The sequence below is a fragment of the Scatophagus argus genome, chromosome 19, assembly GCF_020382885.2.
Source record: "Scatophagus argus isolate fScaArg1 chromosome 19, fScaArg1.pri, whole genome shotgun sequence".
Lineage (NCBI taxonomy): Eukaryota > Metazoa > Chordata > Actinopteri > Scatophagidae > Scatophagus > Scatophagus argus.
The window spans coordinates 15,701,654-15,718,169 of NC_058511.1; the positions used below are offsets into that span (position 1 = coordinate 15,701,654).

Below are 16,516 nucleotides of genomic sequence, written 5' to 3' on the forward strand. Positions count from 1 at the left end.
AATGTCAGGTAATGTTTACAAAAACATCTCATATAAACAAACCTTTAACAATGGCAAAAAATAATGATGACTTTATATTTTTTCAGAGCTACAGAACTGCATAAGGCTGTGGATTATTGTGCCAAAGTTTACAAACATACCAAATACTGTGTGTTGGGCTGCATTTAATTTTATTATAATGATTATTATAAAAAATAGCTGAACAATTGCAAACAAAATATTTCTTTTTGACGCAATGGTAAGCCATTGTGTATTGTCTGTTTTAAATACTTTTTGATGTAACTGTCATTTAAAAAAAAAGTGGTAAATAATAAACGAAGGATCTTATCAAAAAATGTGTCTTGGCCACACCCTCACATTATGAGGCAAAAGTGTTTACATGATTACATAATCTGACCTTAGTGTCACATACAGTTTTACAAATGCCTGCCTGAAAATTTATTTTACTCACAATTTTAAATATATGCCAACAAATTCTGCAATAACATTTTGTAACATCATGTGTGTAATGCATATACAGAGTCAGCCAAAATAACGTATACACACATCAGGAATAGAAAAATATGCATATGTATTTAATTAGTACTTATATGTATATTTATTTGTATTACGATAACATTGTGTAGTGTTGTACAATGTTTTCCCAACAGATGGCATTACCCTTTGTTCCTGATGTGTGTATACATTATTTTGGCTGACTCTGTATTGAAACCTGTTGCATTAATTCCAGACATTTGGCATTATACAGTATACTTGTATGTGTTATTGTTAAAAGCTGATACAATTTATGTGACATCCTTTCCATTTAGAATGACCTGACAAATTTATATTCCAGTTGAGTTTTCTAAAGAAGAAGTCAAAGGAGCTTTGTGTTTGTAAAATCACCTTGAAATATTTTTCCAGAAATTATCATTCTAAAAGCTGACCTGAACCAACTATAGAAAAAAGCATAAATAAATGGATTGAGCATTGAATTTGATAAGGAAAGCCAGTTGAGTGTTTCAAACACAGGGAGTGACACTCTGGTATTAATAGCAGACAGAAATGTCAAACAAAAAAAGAAAGGAGTCCAACATAAGAGAAAAACTCCCATAACTATAGCTAGAGTTTTGGTGGCCTTTCTCTCCATCTTACTGACAGTTGCTCCAGACTTTGTGGTCTGACAGGTTGTGTTCTGAATGCTGTTTGCCTGTTTTTGGGCAACAAGGAAAATCTTCAGGTAGATACTAAGCATTGTAATGACTGGCATGTAGAAAGAGAAAACGCATGCTAGGATGGTTGATAATACAGCATCAATTAAACAACTGTTTCCACATTTTTCTCTATTAAAACTTGCCATCATGATGCCAATTCCAATTATGGCAGCAACTCCCCAGCTCAACAGGAGCATAATCCCAATAACATGATGAGTTAATTTACTTCTATAAGTGAGAGGCTGACATATTGCATAATATCGGTCAATAGAAATACAGCATAAATTCAAAATAGAAGCTGTACTCAGTGTAACATCAATGCTTCCCCGAATTTTACAAAATAAAGCGGGATTAAACCGACATGAGGTTACAGTGAACGCCATGCTAAAAGGAAAGACTACAACACCTACAAACAGGTCAGTCATGGCCAGAGACAGTATGAGGTAGTTAGTAGGGACATGGAGCTGTTTGAAGTAAATGATGGCGATCACTACAAGCAGATTTCCACATACTGTCACAACAGACATTGAACCAAGGAAAACATATAATAAAACACATATTATGGAGGGGTTGCTTGTAAATACAATAGTTGTATTATGTGATTCATAGCAGGGATGTATGTCCTTAACAGTTGAAGTCCCATTAATAGTCACTCTTGGTTCCATGCTCCTTGATTCCTGCAATTCAGTTTTCTACTATTAGTAAAATATACTGATAACACATTTTAGATACCTGAATACTTCCTTCAGAATGTGTAACCACAGCAACATCTGAGTTGAAATATCAGTATTCAAAGTCAAAAGACATGTAGTTTGTGAGGTTTCATACCATAATGACACATCAGTATTGATGTGTGTCCCTTTTCACTGTGCCATGTGCAGAACCTTTCAACTTAAATAATCAACCCTAACTCAATTATCATAATTAATACAAACATGTCTTGTCCAACCAGATGGGTTACACTGCATTTACATATGTATATGTTTGAGTGTGTGTGTGTGTGTCCTTCAGTGTTGTAACTACTTCAGTGTAACTTTGTAAATTAATAATTTAATTTTTACTATAATTCTAATCTTTTCTCACAACAGGTTTGACAGGTACAGCTATGTATATATACTATATCTCTCTTGTTTTGCCCATAAGTAGATCCCTTGAACCTGAGTTGAAGAGCTACTCACTGTTATATTACTAACAACATCAATGTGTCCCCCACACTGGGCAACTTTGGCCACGTCATGGTCAACCTGATACCTTAATTCAGGCAGAAATTGCAACTTGTAAATGTGTTGTGAAGACATCAAAGCAGTGGTGTGTGCCAACAGTGGAGGTAGTAGCATTGCTGAATGGTTGTATGCCTAAAACAGGATTAGCAGTTAACTGCTAACTCAAATAAGAAGTACAGCAACCAAAAATGTCTGCAAACTGAGGAAACAACGCATCGTCATCCACCAAACAGAGAATGAGATCGACTGCCATATGACATGGATGGAATGTTATTGCCCTGTTGTTTCATTGTTCAGAAATCACTGATGCATATGTAAAACTTTACACTGCCACTGTTTAATTGCGTGTCACACCTCTTTTGCGGAACACTGGCATGCTATCTAAACTCATGCACTGGCCATCACACACCAGGTGAGTTTTAACATTGATAAAAAGTGTGGCTCTCAGCCAACAACTCTGGTTTCGTGTGAAATGGGTTCAGATATATAGATGACACATGGATGGGTATTAATGGTGCGTCTTGGTCACCGTCATCATGCAAGCCCTCCACACCATTAAGAACTTGTGCATGGCCAGCGATCCAAATGAGTTTCAAAGACAAAGAGAATCATCGGGGACACCATCCACCTTGAGACCTTTCACCAGGTCACTAGGTCCACCCTAAGCTCAGCATCGGCCTCTCAACCACTGCCCACCTCAATGGTCCCCTCCCTCCCAAGAAAGAAGCAACCCAGTTAACTAATTGTCTCCCAGATTTATAAGGTGTAATTTAAAATTTGCTCCTTCTGGCGGGGCATTACTGCATTGCTGCTGTTGACTGGTTACTTTGGGTTGGATGCATCTATGATGCAAGATACAAGATACAAGATAGGTTTATTCATCACACACACAATCATATACGGTACAATGTGCAGTGAAATTCGTTATGTCCCTGCTACCAAAAAATAGGTAAGTAAAATTTAAATATTGAAAATAGAACACTATAGAAAATAAAAAAAAGCAATAAAATTAAAAAAAGTGGAAAAATGTGCAGTATATACATGAGTAGTATGTACATCTAGTGCAGGTGGGAGTAGTTAATTGTCCAGATCAACGCTCACTGTTGAGCAGACGGATGGCCTGGGGGAAGAAACTTTTCCTCATCCTCTCAGTGTTGGTTCTCAGGTAGCGGAACCGACGGGCTGATGGCAACAGGGAGAAGAGTGAGTGTCCGGGGTGATGGGGCTGCCTGAGGATCTTCTCGGCTCTCGACCTGCATCGTTTGGTGTAAATGTCCTGCAGGTCGGGTAGAGTTGTTCTGATTGTTCGCTCAGCTGAGCGGACTACCCTCCTAAGGGCCGAGAGGTCCTGCTTTGTGCAGCTGCCCATCCATGTGGTGATGCTCCCACTCAGGATGCTCTCAGTGGTGCAGGTGTAAAAGTTCCTGAGCACCTTGAGGGGGAGCCTGAAGTCTCTGAGGCGTCTGAGGTGGAAGAGACGCTGCCTGGCCTTCTTAACAGTCCTGTTAATGTGCAGTAACCAGGACAGGTCCCGTGTGATGGTCACACTGAGGTATTTAAAACTGTCCACCCTTTCCACCTCAGACCCGCTGATGCAGAGTGGACGGATGTCCTTCTGCTGCTTCTTCCTGTAGTCCACAATCAGCTCCTTAGTTTTGCTGACGTTCAGCAGGAGGTTATTCTCTGTTCTGTTGTCTGCCGGTAAGGAAGCTGTGGATCCACCTACACAGGGAGGAGTTCAGTCCAAGATCACACAGCTTGGTTACCAGCCTGGAGGGGACTATGGTATTGAATGCTGAGCTGTAGTCCACGAACAGCACTCTCACATAGTTCTCCATCCTAGTGTCTACGTGGGAAAGTGTCTTGTGCAGCAGGAAGGTTATGGCGTCATCTGTGGATCTGTCTGGGCGGTATGCAAACTGAAGGGGATCCAGGGTGGGGGGCAGAGAGGAGGTGATGAATGTTTTGACCAGCTTCTCAAAACATTTCACCACCACAGGTGTGAGGGCTATGGGGCGATAGTCATTGGGGTTACTGGGCCATTTTCCCGATAAATCCCACAACCGCTTCCGTGAACTCGTTGCACCGAAACATGTGCAGCGGGGGCGCACTGGATTCAGCGGACTGAGACATGTTTCGGTAGCTCCTGCAGGTCGGGCAGTGACATCAACGAGTTCACCCACAGATAGTGACTACCTGTCACTCAGAACAGCCATACCCTTAATTATTCATAATGATTGAATTATAGGAATGTTTATTTTAACTGGAAAGTTAGGTCGTTTAAAATGGGGATCTGATGATTTATTTATTTAGGGCTGAACGATTCTGACAGATGTTGCGATTTGATTTGCAATATAATATTTTTAGTCAAGATCCAGTTCACAATATACATTTAAAACATGTGAGAGAGCATTACCATTTAAAAGAACACTGAAATATAACCTGCTATACTAATACGAGGATGAGAGGAAAATGTACTGTATGAGACTGGCTGTTATAAATTTGTATGGCAGATTACATCTCATATTCTGAATTGCACATAAAAGCATGACAAATGACCATTTTTATTAACAGTTCCATTTCAACCTTCACTCTTTCTTTGGTGGCTGGGATAGTCTCAACGCTTATGTAGTTAATCTTGAATCATCAATTGATGTCCAGAAGCTCCTGTGTGGCGGGGTCTCTGTATTTATCTATTTATCTTCCATGTAGGCAAGGACTCTTGACTTTATTGCTTTGGTTAGGTCTGTATTCTCGTCATGTTCTGCCAGAGTTGATATTCTCAGGAGATGCAGGACTGGTTCCAGCTATGACACACTAACATATTCTTCACCAGAGCGAACATCTGTAATCTCCTGGAGAGGATGAAGGGCATTGTTGATTGATTCAAGGACCTATGTGTCCTGCCAAGTGGGTACCAAGTGCTGTGTCTTTCTATCTTCCAAAAGAACCTGAGACAAGGTCTTACTCTGCTCCAATCATCCTCTGCCTTGAACCCCAGCTTGTTGGGTTTTCTGTAATCAGCAAATGTTCTGGTAGATTTAACTCTTTCTGTGCATCCATAAGTTTGGTCTTCTTTCTCCAGCTTTGTGAGAGATGGCCAACCAATTGTTTACCTGTTTCCCAATTCACTCTTGGATCATTTTTCTCAGCACTTTCTGGAAAAAAAGAACCACAATCTAAACTGACTAAGATACAGTGTTGCATATGAGCAGAAAATGCAATGATCAAAACAATAATAATATAAAAATTCCTCAAAAAGAACAATAAATAAATAACAACAGCAATTACAACAAATAAATCACTAATCATTGCGAGAGCATTAAGAGCACTGAAAACAAGTCAAGCGCACATTAACTAAACACACACAGGAACAGGGTCAGAGAGAGAGGGAGAGGGTGAGAGGTCTACACTTACCAATAGCCAGGTGCAGCCTGTGGCCAAAACACTGCACCCGCATCCACTGATTGAGTCCCACAGCTTTAACAACGTTGTGGCATAATATTGTACATGCTTGAGATCAGCTTCAACTTTCCCCTTACATCCAGTGTACAGTTGTGGGGTTGCCACTTGACATAAATATGACTGGGATGGAATGGTGTATTATTTTGTCCAGTGTTCGAAGAAGATTTTGAAAGCCGTCTCTGGTAACCGTATAAATAGACACCATGTCTTTTGCGAGGTAAGGAGCAATGGCGCTAGTTATCTTACACCTTCGTGAACCCCTAGCGTTACTGCAGCAAATTACTCTGTGATGGAGGTTTGATCACTTTTGTCTTGGGCAGCACCAAGAGTGACTACACTTTTGTCTTCTTTACGTGCATCATACTTGCTGCCGGTGTTGATTCTTCAAATGTTGATACAAATTTGCGTTGTTGCCTCTGGAGGTAGCTATAGTTCAATGGCAGGTTTTGCACGACATTCATTTGTATCACATCACTTCTCTCAAAGCAGGAATACTGCCAAATAATCGAATTGCCATTCTTCTTTGGCACCAATTTCACAACCTCCTGCTGCAGCCATTTTCACACCACAAGAGCCTTTATGCATGGTTTTTCTTTGTGGGTGTATACACAGTCTTTTCAACTTGAGCCACTTCTAATTGGTGAGCATGCCTAGGACACGAGGGGAATGACACTTCTAATTAGTTAACATGACTGTCTGATACACAAGGACGGCAACATGAATTTAAAACGGATGGATGTATTCGTGATCAACCACTACATGAGTTAGGAGTTATATAAAAAAACAAAAAAATCACAGCCTTTGCAGCTTACTAATCATACTTCTTAAAATTGCTTTTTTGGTTAAAAAAAGGCAAAAAAAACAAAAAAACAAAAACCCAATAAATCTTTCAGCCCTAATTTCAGTTTTGATTATCAATGCAATAAGAGTTCCTGTATAGAGTCAACACAACATACTTTTCAAGTATTGTCTAATTCTCCCCTGTTACGTGACCAAAAAAGTCCTACCTAAACAAATACTCAATTTTCACCCTGACCAACCCTAGGTGGGTGGGTTATTTTACCCTAGATGTTGGGTTAGGGTGCTTATCCAGGATTTTTGGATCTGCCATAGTAATGGCATTGCAGGTTACTGATCAAAATTTAGAAAAAATTCTTTTTCATCTAGTTGTTAGTTATTAAGGACATAATATGAACACCTTTAGAATGCTGAAAAAATAAAAAGTGCAGTTATTTTTGCATGACCCAAAGAAATAGACTGAAAACAAAATTAAAAGTTATCTGTAAACTGCAACAAGCAAAATTCGGGGGGGAAAAAAAAAAATAAATGTCTCAGTCTTTGTCCTGAGGCCACTACTTGACTTGGGTACCACCTGTGTCCACCTATTTAGTAAAATGAACATGTTCTTTTTGTGATTTGTACCCTGCGCAGTCACTTCATCTTCATGTTACCATCTCCACTAAAACAGATGGAGGGAAGAAATTGCCAGAGATTGCCATTTAGAATATTCAATGATGGAACTGAACTAAATGCAGTTTGCTCAAGTATTGCACAGGTTCTGTGGTAATTTTTGCCCATTCATGCAGTAGAGCATTTGTCAGGTCACTGGTGTTGGACGAAAAGGCCTGGCTTACAATTTCTGTTCCAGTTCATCCCAAAGGTGTTTCATAGGGTTGAAGTCAAGGCTTCAACCCCTTAAAGGGTCAGTCAGGTTCTTCCACACCAGACTCATTTATGGGCCTTGCTTTGTGTACTGATAAAGGGTCTTCCCCAAGGCTAAATAATATGTGTGTGTGTGTGTCCACACATACAAATGTCTGGAGGTGCACTAAATAGATTGTCTCAATCAGCTACATTTTACCAATAGCAGTTAAAGACTGCCATGACAAGAAAAAGTTTATTTGGTATGAATAGGACTGAAAACTTCACTGAATGTTATGTTTTGAACAGGGTTTCTATCCAACAAAGATAAGAACAGAAAAAATCCTGCAAAATAGTGAATATGTATGAATTAAAAGAAAAGTAAAAGCCTGAAATTTGCTTCACAAAACAACAAAAGAAAGAGTTTGCTGAGACATTAGCATTTATATGCAAACTTATTAAATACAAGCCTTAACATTCAGTTAGACAGAGAGTTTCACAGGATAAATTTCAGTATAAAAACATTAACTTTCATTAAATCAGCATCCATTGTTGATATTTTCTGTAGCCACTCTGTTGAGTGAGTCAATGCAATTTTGAATGAGCAAAATCACCTTGAAATATTTTTCCAGAAATGATCATTCTAAAAGCTGCCCTGAACCAGCTGTAAAAGAAGGCATAAATAAATGGATTGAACATTGAATTTGATAGTGCAAGCCAGTTAAGAGTTTCAATAACAGGAACTGGTGCTGATTTATTACTTAAAGGCACAAAAGTGATGTAAAGGAAGAAAGGAGTCCAACATAAAAGAAAAACCCCCAAAACAATAGCCAGAGTTTTGGTGGCTTTTCTCTCCATCTTACTGACAGTTGCTCCAGACTTTGTGCCCTGACAGGTTTTGTTCTGAATGCTGTTTGCCTGTCTCTGTGCAACAAGAAAAATCTTAAAATAGATACAGAGCATTATGATCACTGGGAGGTAAAATGATAAAATAGGTCCAACAGTGTTTGCAATGAGAACATCAATTAAACACCTGTCCTCACATTTGTCATTGTTTAAACCACCAGTTATGACACCAATTCCAATCAGAGCAGAAACCACCCAGCTCACCAGGATCATGATCGCAACAACACTATGGTTGATTTTAGTTCTGTATGTCAGAGGCTGACACACTGCATAGTATCTATCAATGGAAATACAACATAGGTTTAGAATAGAACATGTGCTCAGTGATATATCAAAACTGCCTCGAACTTTGCAAAAGAGATCCTCATAATAAAGACATGAGCTGAGAGAGAATGCCATGCTTAAAGGAAAGACAATAATCCCAACAAGCAGGTCAGCCACAGCCAGAGAGAGAATAAGGTAGTTTGTAGGAGTGTGGAGCTGTTTGAAGTAAATGATGGAGATTAATACAAGAAGGTTTCCACATATTGTGATGACTGACAATGATACAAGAAAAATATATAATAATACACACATGATGGAAGGGTTGTTTGTTAGTTTGTAATTGAAATTATCTATTTCATAGCAGGGGTGTATTTCAGTCCCAATGGTGGTCCTGTTGACACTGAGTTCTGGTGCCATAGTTCAGGGTTCCTACAATTCAATGCAGTTCTTCTTATTAGAAATACAGTGGAAAAATGTATGTCAAAAATTTGTATGATACTTTAGTCAGAAACAACAGACACTTTCAGCAATGGCATTTGAAAAAGAAAAATATCTAAAACCTGTTAAACCCTCAAGATTGTTCATGCATTAGTGCATAGGTTTTCTTTGCAGAACCTTAATACTTATCAATATCTCTCATTACTGTAACTGTTGTCCAATCAGGAACTGTAAAATGCATCATGAGATGAAGAAGAACAAGTATCATCCAACTAGAGATGGCCAATTATTCAGTGTGTGTGTGTGTGTGTGTGTGTGTTTCAGGGTGCCTCAATACAATTTCTTATGTTTGTTCATTTTAATTGTCAACCCATTTTTTTTAATTTGCCATTGCTTAAGTAATACAGCTTCACTAACTATCCCAGGTTTCTTTTTGTCAGCATTATGTTACAGTTTATATTTAAGAAAATGTGTAAGTTAAAGCAAACACACATACGTACACGTTAGTTTCAGTTACTTTTATTTTGTTGTGGGTTTCAGTATTGTTCAATTGTTTGTTTCTTATACTTACTATTCTTTTGTTCAGACCAACTATGCAGGACCATTGTTTGAAAAGAGAGCCCACCCAGCATTTCCTGATTTTTATGGTGTTGGCGATGTCATGCTGACATAACAGGGTTAAACCATATGGAGGGATTTTTTTCTTTGGTGGAAATGTATACTTTCTTTTATTTGAGAATTTGCCTAAAGAATGTGTGTAGACTACTTATTTGTAAAAAGTAAAATCATGAGCATGAGGATAGGAGGATACTGTGTAGATTTATCTTCAGTATTTATGGCACTGGCTGAGTCAATATAGGTGTGAATATAAGACACTATATAAGCTGTAGAGTTGAGGCTGTTTGTGCAAGGTCCTTTAGAAGAGTTTTCCACAAGAGGCTGAGCAGAGTGGAAAGGCAGGAGACAGAGCTGAGGCAAGGTAGGTGATCCATGAGAAGGCATCCAAGCTGACAGGTAATCTGATGGCTGATTATCCAGAGAGGTTTCTTGGAGCTGAGCACAGAGAGTTGAGAGTGACAAGGAACAGAACCTGAAGCACAAAGAGATCAAAGATCACTTGTAGGTGTAGTGAGGTGCTGTGAACGCAACCAAGAAGTCCAACAAGATCCTCCTAGCTCCTGCCCCTGCTCAGGTGCAGCATAAAAGGCCGCAGCTGGCTCTGGTTTCTGGTTTCTGGTTTCTGCAGGTGGCTGTCCTGCTGTTGGTTTGTTTGGTTTGTTAGATTTTCCTTTTCTTTTTTCAATTGGGTTGTTGGTCTTGTTGGGTTTTGTTAATCTTTGTTTCTTTGGTTTCAGAGTGCCCTGGGTGCCATCAGGTGGGAGGCTAGGTACTGTGGTGAGGACCTCACATTTGCATGAAATTAGGCATTGGGGCACTTTTAAGGTGTGTTGTGTTGTGTTTGTAGTGTTGCACCCAGGCTAGTGATGAGCAACACTTCCACAGTAGTCTGCCTCCCCCTGAGGCCCCAGTCCACTGATTTTAGTTTTTCTTGTTATATTTATTAGAATTTTAGTGCTGTAGCCGGCCATTTTAGATTGTTTATGTTAATAAAACCATCTCTTTTATACTTATATGTTTGCATTTTTTCTTTTCTTCCCAGCAGTTCTCATCCCTTTTTCTTCTAGGTTTAGTTTTGATTAATTTGCAGTATTTCAATAAAATCCATTTACTTTATCGCATCTACTGTCTCTGCCTGTTGTGTCTTGAACCTGTGTCCTATGTAGATTCCTTCTTTATTATACTTGTCTTCTAGGTTTTCATATCCTGGGGTGCAAGTCCCCAGGTGGCGTTGTCGGCTCTTAAATTTATCTGAAAAATCAAAATTAAACACCACTCCTTGCCACATAGGCAAGCAGCATTGAGGACTTACACAAGGGAATTTGTCCTGAGACACAATACCACTGGATGGTGAATACAGCTGGTATTAGGTGGAGCTGATGAGCAGATATGATTCAGATGTGCAACTGTATAGGTGGGGAAAACCAGATAGTCACATCTCCAGGGTGACACATATGAGTAAACAGAGATTGGAGGAGAAGATAAACAGGAATAAACCAAATATAAAGCAGGGAATATATAATGAGGGAACAGAAGCAGAATCTTGAACACACCCAAAAGGATACCTAAAGACTTCACCCCAGCCACAGCACGTTCATCCTTCAGCCTTTTGACAAGTGATACAAATGTATCCAGTGCTGTGCCACCGGATTATGGTACAGTCTCTTTCCGCAAACAATAAGACTCCTAAATTCATCCTCCACACCATGGAGATGCAGATCAATACGGTTTGATATTTTGATACTCACAAACTGTTCATTTGGTATTGAAAGTTCAGAAAAAATATTGATTATAAAATATATATACAAAACATGGATAGTTGCATTACTTCCAGAAGATTCAGTATGTTTATGTTTGTGCAAATACAGTCCTGACATATTGATCCCCAAATAAAAGGAATCTAGGCAAGTTCGGATTCAGGTGGAAGAGGTTGAAAACAGGAGGCAGGGAAGCTTCAGGTGCCAGGAAAAACTTTTTATTTTCCCGCAACACAAATGCTCGATACACAGTCTGAGAGCAGACAAAACGCAAGAACAAAACAGCAATATCATCGACTCACAGCAGCTCATAGCACTTCTCTCCAAGAAAAAAACAGAAGCTAAATGAGGCTCTTTTAAATAGGGCTGCTGGTTGAGCCCAAATGGTTCAAACCATTATTGAGGGGATCACCGAAAATCATAATGGTTCATACAATATTAGTAATCATAATAAATCAAATACAAAAATAAAGAATGCGCATTTTCATTTACCCACACATCATATAGTCACACACCACACAATAACTTTATACAAACACTATATAAGCAGCACCATAAAGAAATATAAACACCCTGAGTGCAATGGGATGTGCCCCTTGCTCGATAAAGTCCGACCATTCAGCGGCGCGCGCTTCCACAGAGAAGCAGTGGAGCCGGACCGGAAATGCAAGTAAGTACGTGTATGTGAGGGTATGAAGGACCAGTGTCTTTACAAATGGACAGATGAAGAGTGGGATGAGTAGTGGGTACCTCACTACACGCCTGGTTGCTGGACCGGGGATAAAACTGTCACGGGTGAGTTGTGGTGAGTGAGCGACGTGGTGAGCCGAACTTCCGGCGCCAAAGCGTCAATGGCGCACGCCATGCCAAACATGTCACCAAGCACCTAAAATATTTACAAGCTGATAAAGAGTCCATCTGTGTGTGTGTGTGTGTGTATGCGCACCCGTGTGTACATGTACCACAAAGTCCAAATAGTCTTTTGTTCTCCGATGCTGCCTTGCAGGCCACGTCATCACCAAGTGTCTGTCGCGGGAGACAGTGAGAAGGGGGGTGCTCACCTTCTCACACGCACTTGAATGTAGAAACTATGAGTCATAAAAACCAAAGCACAGCCACATAGTCTGACAATTCCACATTAATCTAGTGTTGTGAAATAATGGACAATGGCAAAGAGGAATCCTAGCATGGTGATATATATATTTTTTTTTTTCACCTGTCAGTTTGGGACAAGAAAGCAATACAGGTAACTTCCCCAAACATTTAAAAACAACATTACCTAAAAGTTTTAAAGAGAATGACAAAAAGCAGTGGATCCCAAAACATTCACACTTCCTACAACACCTGCTGTCCGACACAAGTTGTTGGAAGGAAGATTTCAGAGAGGCAGTAATGATATTAGTTGTCATCTCTTCCAAGGAAGTGGTGGAGGTAATGTTTTTGCTGTGTCTGTCTGTATACCCTAAATTCCTAATCCTCTTAAGTCAAATTTTAAGGCCAGGCACTAACATTACTGGTGAATACGGTAAAATTTTAAACTTGTGGATGTCACCAGGAAACAGCTTATTTGTGACACATTCCTGCTGTGCTGTGTGTGACATAAACAAAAATTTGTTTTTGTGTGATCTACACTATATTGCCAAAAGTATTCACTCATCTGCCTTTACATGTATATGAACTTTAGTGACATCCCATTCTTAATCCATAGGGTTTAATATGACATCACCCCACCTTTTGCAGCTATAACAACTTCAATTCTTCTGGGAAGGCTTTCCACAAGGTGTGTTTATTGGAATTTTTGACCATTCTTCCAGAAGCGCATTTGTGAGGTCAGACACTGATGTTGGACGAGAAGGCCTGGCTCGCAGTCTTCCCTCTAAGTCATCCCAAAGGTGTTCTATCGGGTTGAGGTCAGTACTCTGTGCAGGCCAGTCAAGTTCATCCACACCAAACTCACTCATTCATGTCTTTATGGGTCTTGCTTTGTGCACTGGTGCACAGTCATGTTGGAACAGGAGGGGGCCTTCCCCAAACTGTTCCCACAAAGTTGGGAGCATTGAATTGTCCAAAATCTCTTGGTATGCTGAAGCATTCAGAGTTCCTTTCACTGGAACTAAGGGGCCAAGCTACTGAAAAGCAACCCCACACCATAATCCTCCCTCCACCAGACTTCACACTTGCCACAATGCAGTCAGAGAAGTACCCTTCTCCTGTCAACCACCAAAACCAGACTCATCCATCAGATTGCCAGATGGAGAAATGTGATTCGTCACTCCAGAGAACGCGTCTCCACTGCTCTAGAGTTCAGTGGTGGCGTGCTTTACAACACTGCATCCGACACTTTGCATTGCACTTGGTGATGTATGCCTTGGATGCAGCTGCTTGGCCTTGGAAACCCATTCCATGAAGCTCTCTACACACTGTTCTTGAGTTAATCTGAAGGCCGCATGAAGTTTGGAGGCCTGCAGTGATTGACTCTGCCGAAAGTTTGCGACCTCTGTGCACCTCAGCATCCACTGACCACACTCTTTCATTTTACGTGGCCTACCACTTCGTGGCTGAGTTGCTGTTGTTCTCAATCGCTTCCACTTTGTTATAATACCACTGACAGTTGACTGTGGAACATCCTGAGACTGGCCCATTCTTTCACAAATGTTTGTAGAAGCAGTCTGCTTGCCTAGGTGCTTGATTTTATACACCTGTGGTCACGGAAGTGATTGGAACACCTGAATTCAATTATATGGATGAGTGCATGAATACTTTTGGCAGTATGGTATATTTCAAGTGGAGTCAGGTGGACAAGTTAATGTTTTTTCAGAAGTCGGTAGCACGGGGTCCCTATGTCCATCCTGGGATCTGAGCCCAATCCTCAGCCTCCCCCTTGTTTTGTTTTTTTCATACAACAATGCTTGTGAAATACTTTTCAAATTAATTCATTAATTCAAATTAATAAATCCTATTAAGTTTTTAAAATCAAAAGGCTGCAGATCATTTATGTTAATTGCCCAATGTGTTTCATTTTGTATTTCAATAGACACCATTCAATGGTTTGGCACATAGTATAATGAAGCAAAAGGCTGAAAATAGTGTCTCCTTTTCAGTTTATTCAGTCACAAATCCCTTTTGAGTTGAGAGTTTCCACCATGCAGATGACAAAACCTTTTAGCAAAAATATTTACAGGCTGTTGATTTAGGCTATCTAACACTTTCCAACAATGCACTGAGTTTCTGTTGTTATTGTACTTAAAATACAGGCCAAAGGCAAAGAGAACAGCAAGCCTCTGGCCTCTGCCCTGTCCGAGGATAGAGAACCTTAAATAAGCTTTACAAAACATTAAAAGCAAAAAATTTGTAAATGTTGTAAATGCTCTTGTTTATTTACATGTAGCCTTGTTAAATAGTTTTAACTTTACCTTCAGATGGTGAGTTTCACAGGATTCTATACATTTAGTTATTTCTATTACAAATAGGTATGTGATGCATATAGAGTCCAATAAATTGCAAATTTCTGTGTAAATACATTCAGTTTCATTGAGTCAGTATCGACTGTAATATCTGACATTTCCATATCCTATTTTTACACCCCAAAGATTGAGTCAATGCAATTTTGAGTTTGAAAAATCACCTTGAAATATTTTTCCAGAAATGATCATTCTAAAAGCTGCCCTGAACCAGCTGTAAAAAAAGGCATAAATAAATGGATTGAGCATTGAATTTGATAGTGTAAGCCAGTTAAGAGTTTCAATAACAGGAACTGGTGCTGAATTATTACTTAAAGGCACAAAAGTGATGTAAAGGAAGAAAGGAGTCCAACATAAAAGAAAAACCCCCAAAACAATAGCCAGAGTTTTGGTGGCTTTTCTCTCCATCTTACTGACAGTTGCTCCAGACTTTGTGCCCTGACAGGTTTTGTTCTGAATGCTGTTTGCCTGTCTCTGTGCAACAAGAAAAATCTTAAAATAGATACAGAGCATTATGATCACTGGGAGGTAAAATGATAAAATAGGTCCAACAGTGTTTGCAATGAGAACATCAATTAAACACCTGTCCTCACATTTGTCATTGTTTAAACCACCAGTTATGACACCAATTCCAATCAGAGCAGAAACCACCCAGCTCACCAGGATCATGATCGCAACAACACTATGGTTGATTTTAGTTCTGTATGTCAGAGGCTGACACACTGCATAGTATCTATCAATGGAAATACAACATAGGTTTAGAATAGAACATGTGCTCAGTGATATATCAAAACTGCCTCGAACTTTGCAAAATAGATCCTCATGATAAAGACATGAGCTGAGAGAGAATGCCATGCTTAAAGGAAAGACAATAATCCCAACAAGCAGGTCAGCCACAGCCAGAGAGAGAATAAGGTAGTTTGTAGGAGTGTGGAGCTGTTTGAAATAAATGATGGAGATTAATACAAGAAGGTTTCCACATATTGTGATGACTGACAATGATACAAGAAAAATATATAATAATACACACATGATGGAAGGGTTGTTTGTTAGTTTGTAATTGAAATGATCTATTTCATAGCAGGGGTGTATTTCAGTCCCAATGGTGGTCCTGTTGACACTGACTTCTGGTTCCATAGTTCAGGGTTCCTACAATTCAATGCAATTCTTTTTATTATAAAGCTGAAAATCAGAATCAGAAACAACATACAGTTACAGCAATGGCAGTTGAAGAAGATAGAAAGAAGAAAGAATTTGTTAATTTTTGATGTCCTACCTGTTGAACCCTCAAGATTGTTCTTGCGCTAGTGTTTAAGGGTGTTTCATGGGTGTCTCGTGTACGACTTTGCAGAGCCTTAACACTTAACATCTATTTCATTACTTTCATTACCATATGTGTTGTCCAATCAGGAGTTGGAAAGTACATCACGTTTGCAGGACATGCAGAACAACAAGCATGATCATACACCAAAAAAATACACACACACACACAAAGATTCACTGTATGTGTATGTGTGTAAATAGTTCACTACCACAGGGTTAAATGCTTG

The 16,516-nt window shown here is 39.5% G+C and overlaps 3 protein-coding genes across 3 annotated transcripts; all 3 read right to left on the bottom strand.

Annotated features, from left to right (window-relative positions):
• Positions 1-329: 329 nt before the first annotated feature.
• Positions 330-3,107, bottom strand: LOC124050606 (trace amine-associated receptor 1-like). Its single transcript, XM_046373322.1, has one exon. It carries the CDS (start codon positions 1,856-1,858, stop codon positions 857-859), a length of 1,002 nt encoding a protein of 333 aa, XP_046229278.1. The 5' UTR covers positions 1,859-3,107; the 3' UTR covers positions 330-856.
• A 1,493-nt stretch (positions 3,108-4,600) lies between these two features.
• Positions 4,601-11,812, bottom strand: LOC124051042 (trace amine-associated receptor 1-like). Its single transcript, XM_046374071.1, has one exon. It carries the CDS (start codon positions 9,107-9,109, stop codon positions 8,108-8,110), a length of 1,002 nt encoding a protein of 333 aa, XP_046230027.1. The 5' UTR covers positions 9,110-11,812; the 3' UTR covers positions 4,601-8,107.
• Positions 11,813-14,253: 2,441 nt separating this feature from the next.
• On the bottom strand, positions 14,254-16,452 carry LOC124050603 (trace amine-associated receptor 1-like). Its single transcript, XM_046373317.1, has one exon. The coding sequence runs from the start codon at positions 16,101-16,103 to the stop codon at positions 15,102-15,104; it is 1,002 nt and encodes a 333-aa protein (XP_046229273.1). The 5' UTR covers positions 16,104-16,452; the 3' UTR covers positions 14,254-15,101.
• Positions 16,453-16,516: the final 64 nt, after the last annotated feature.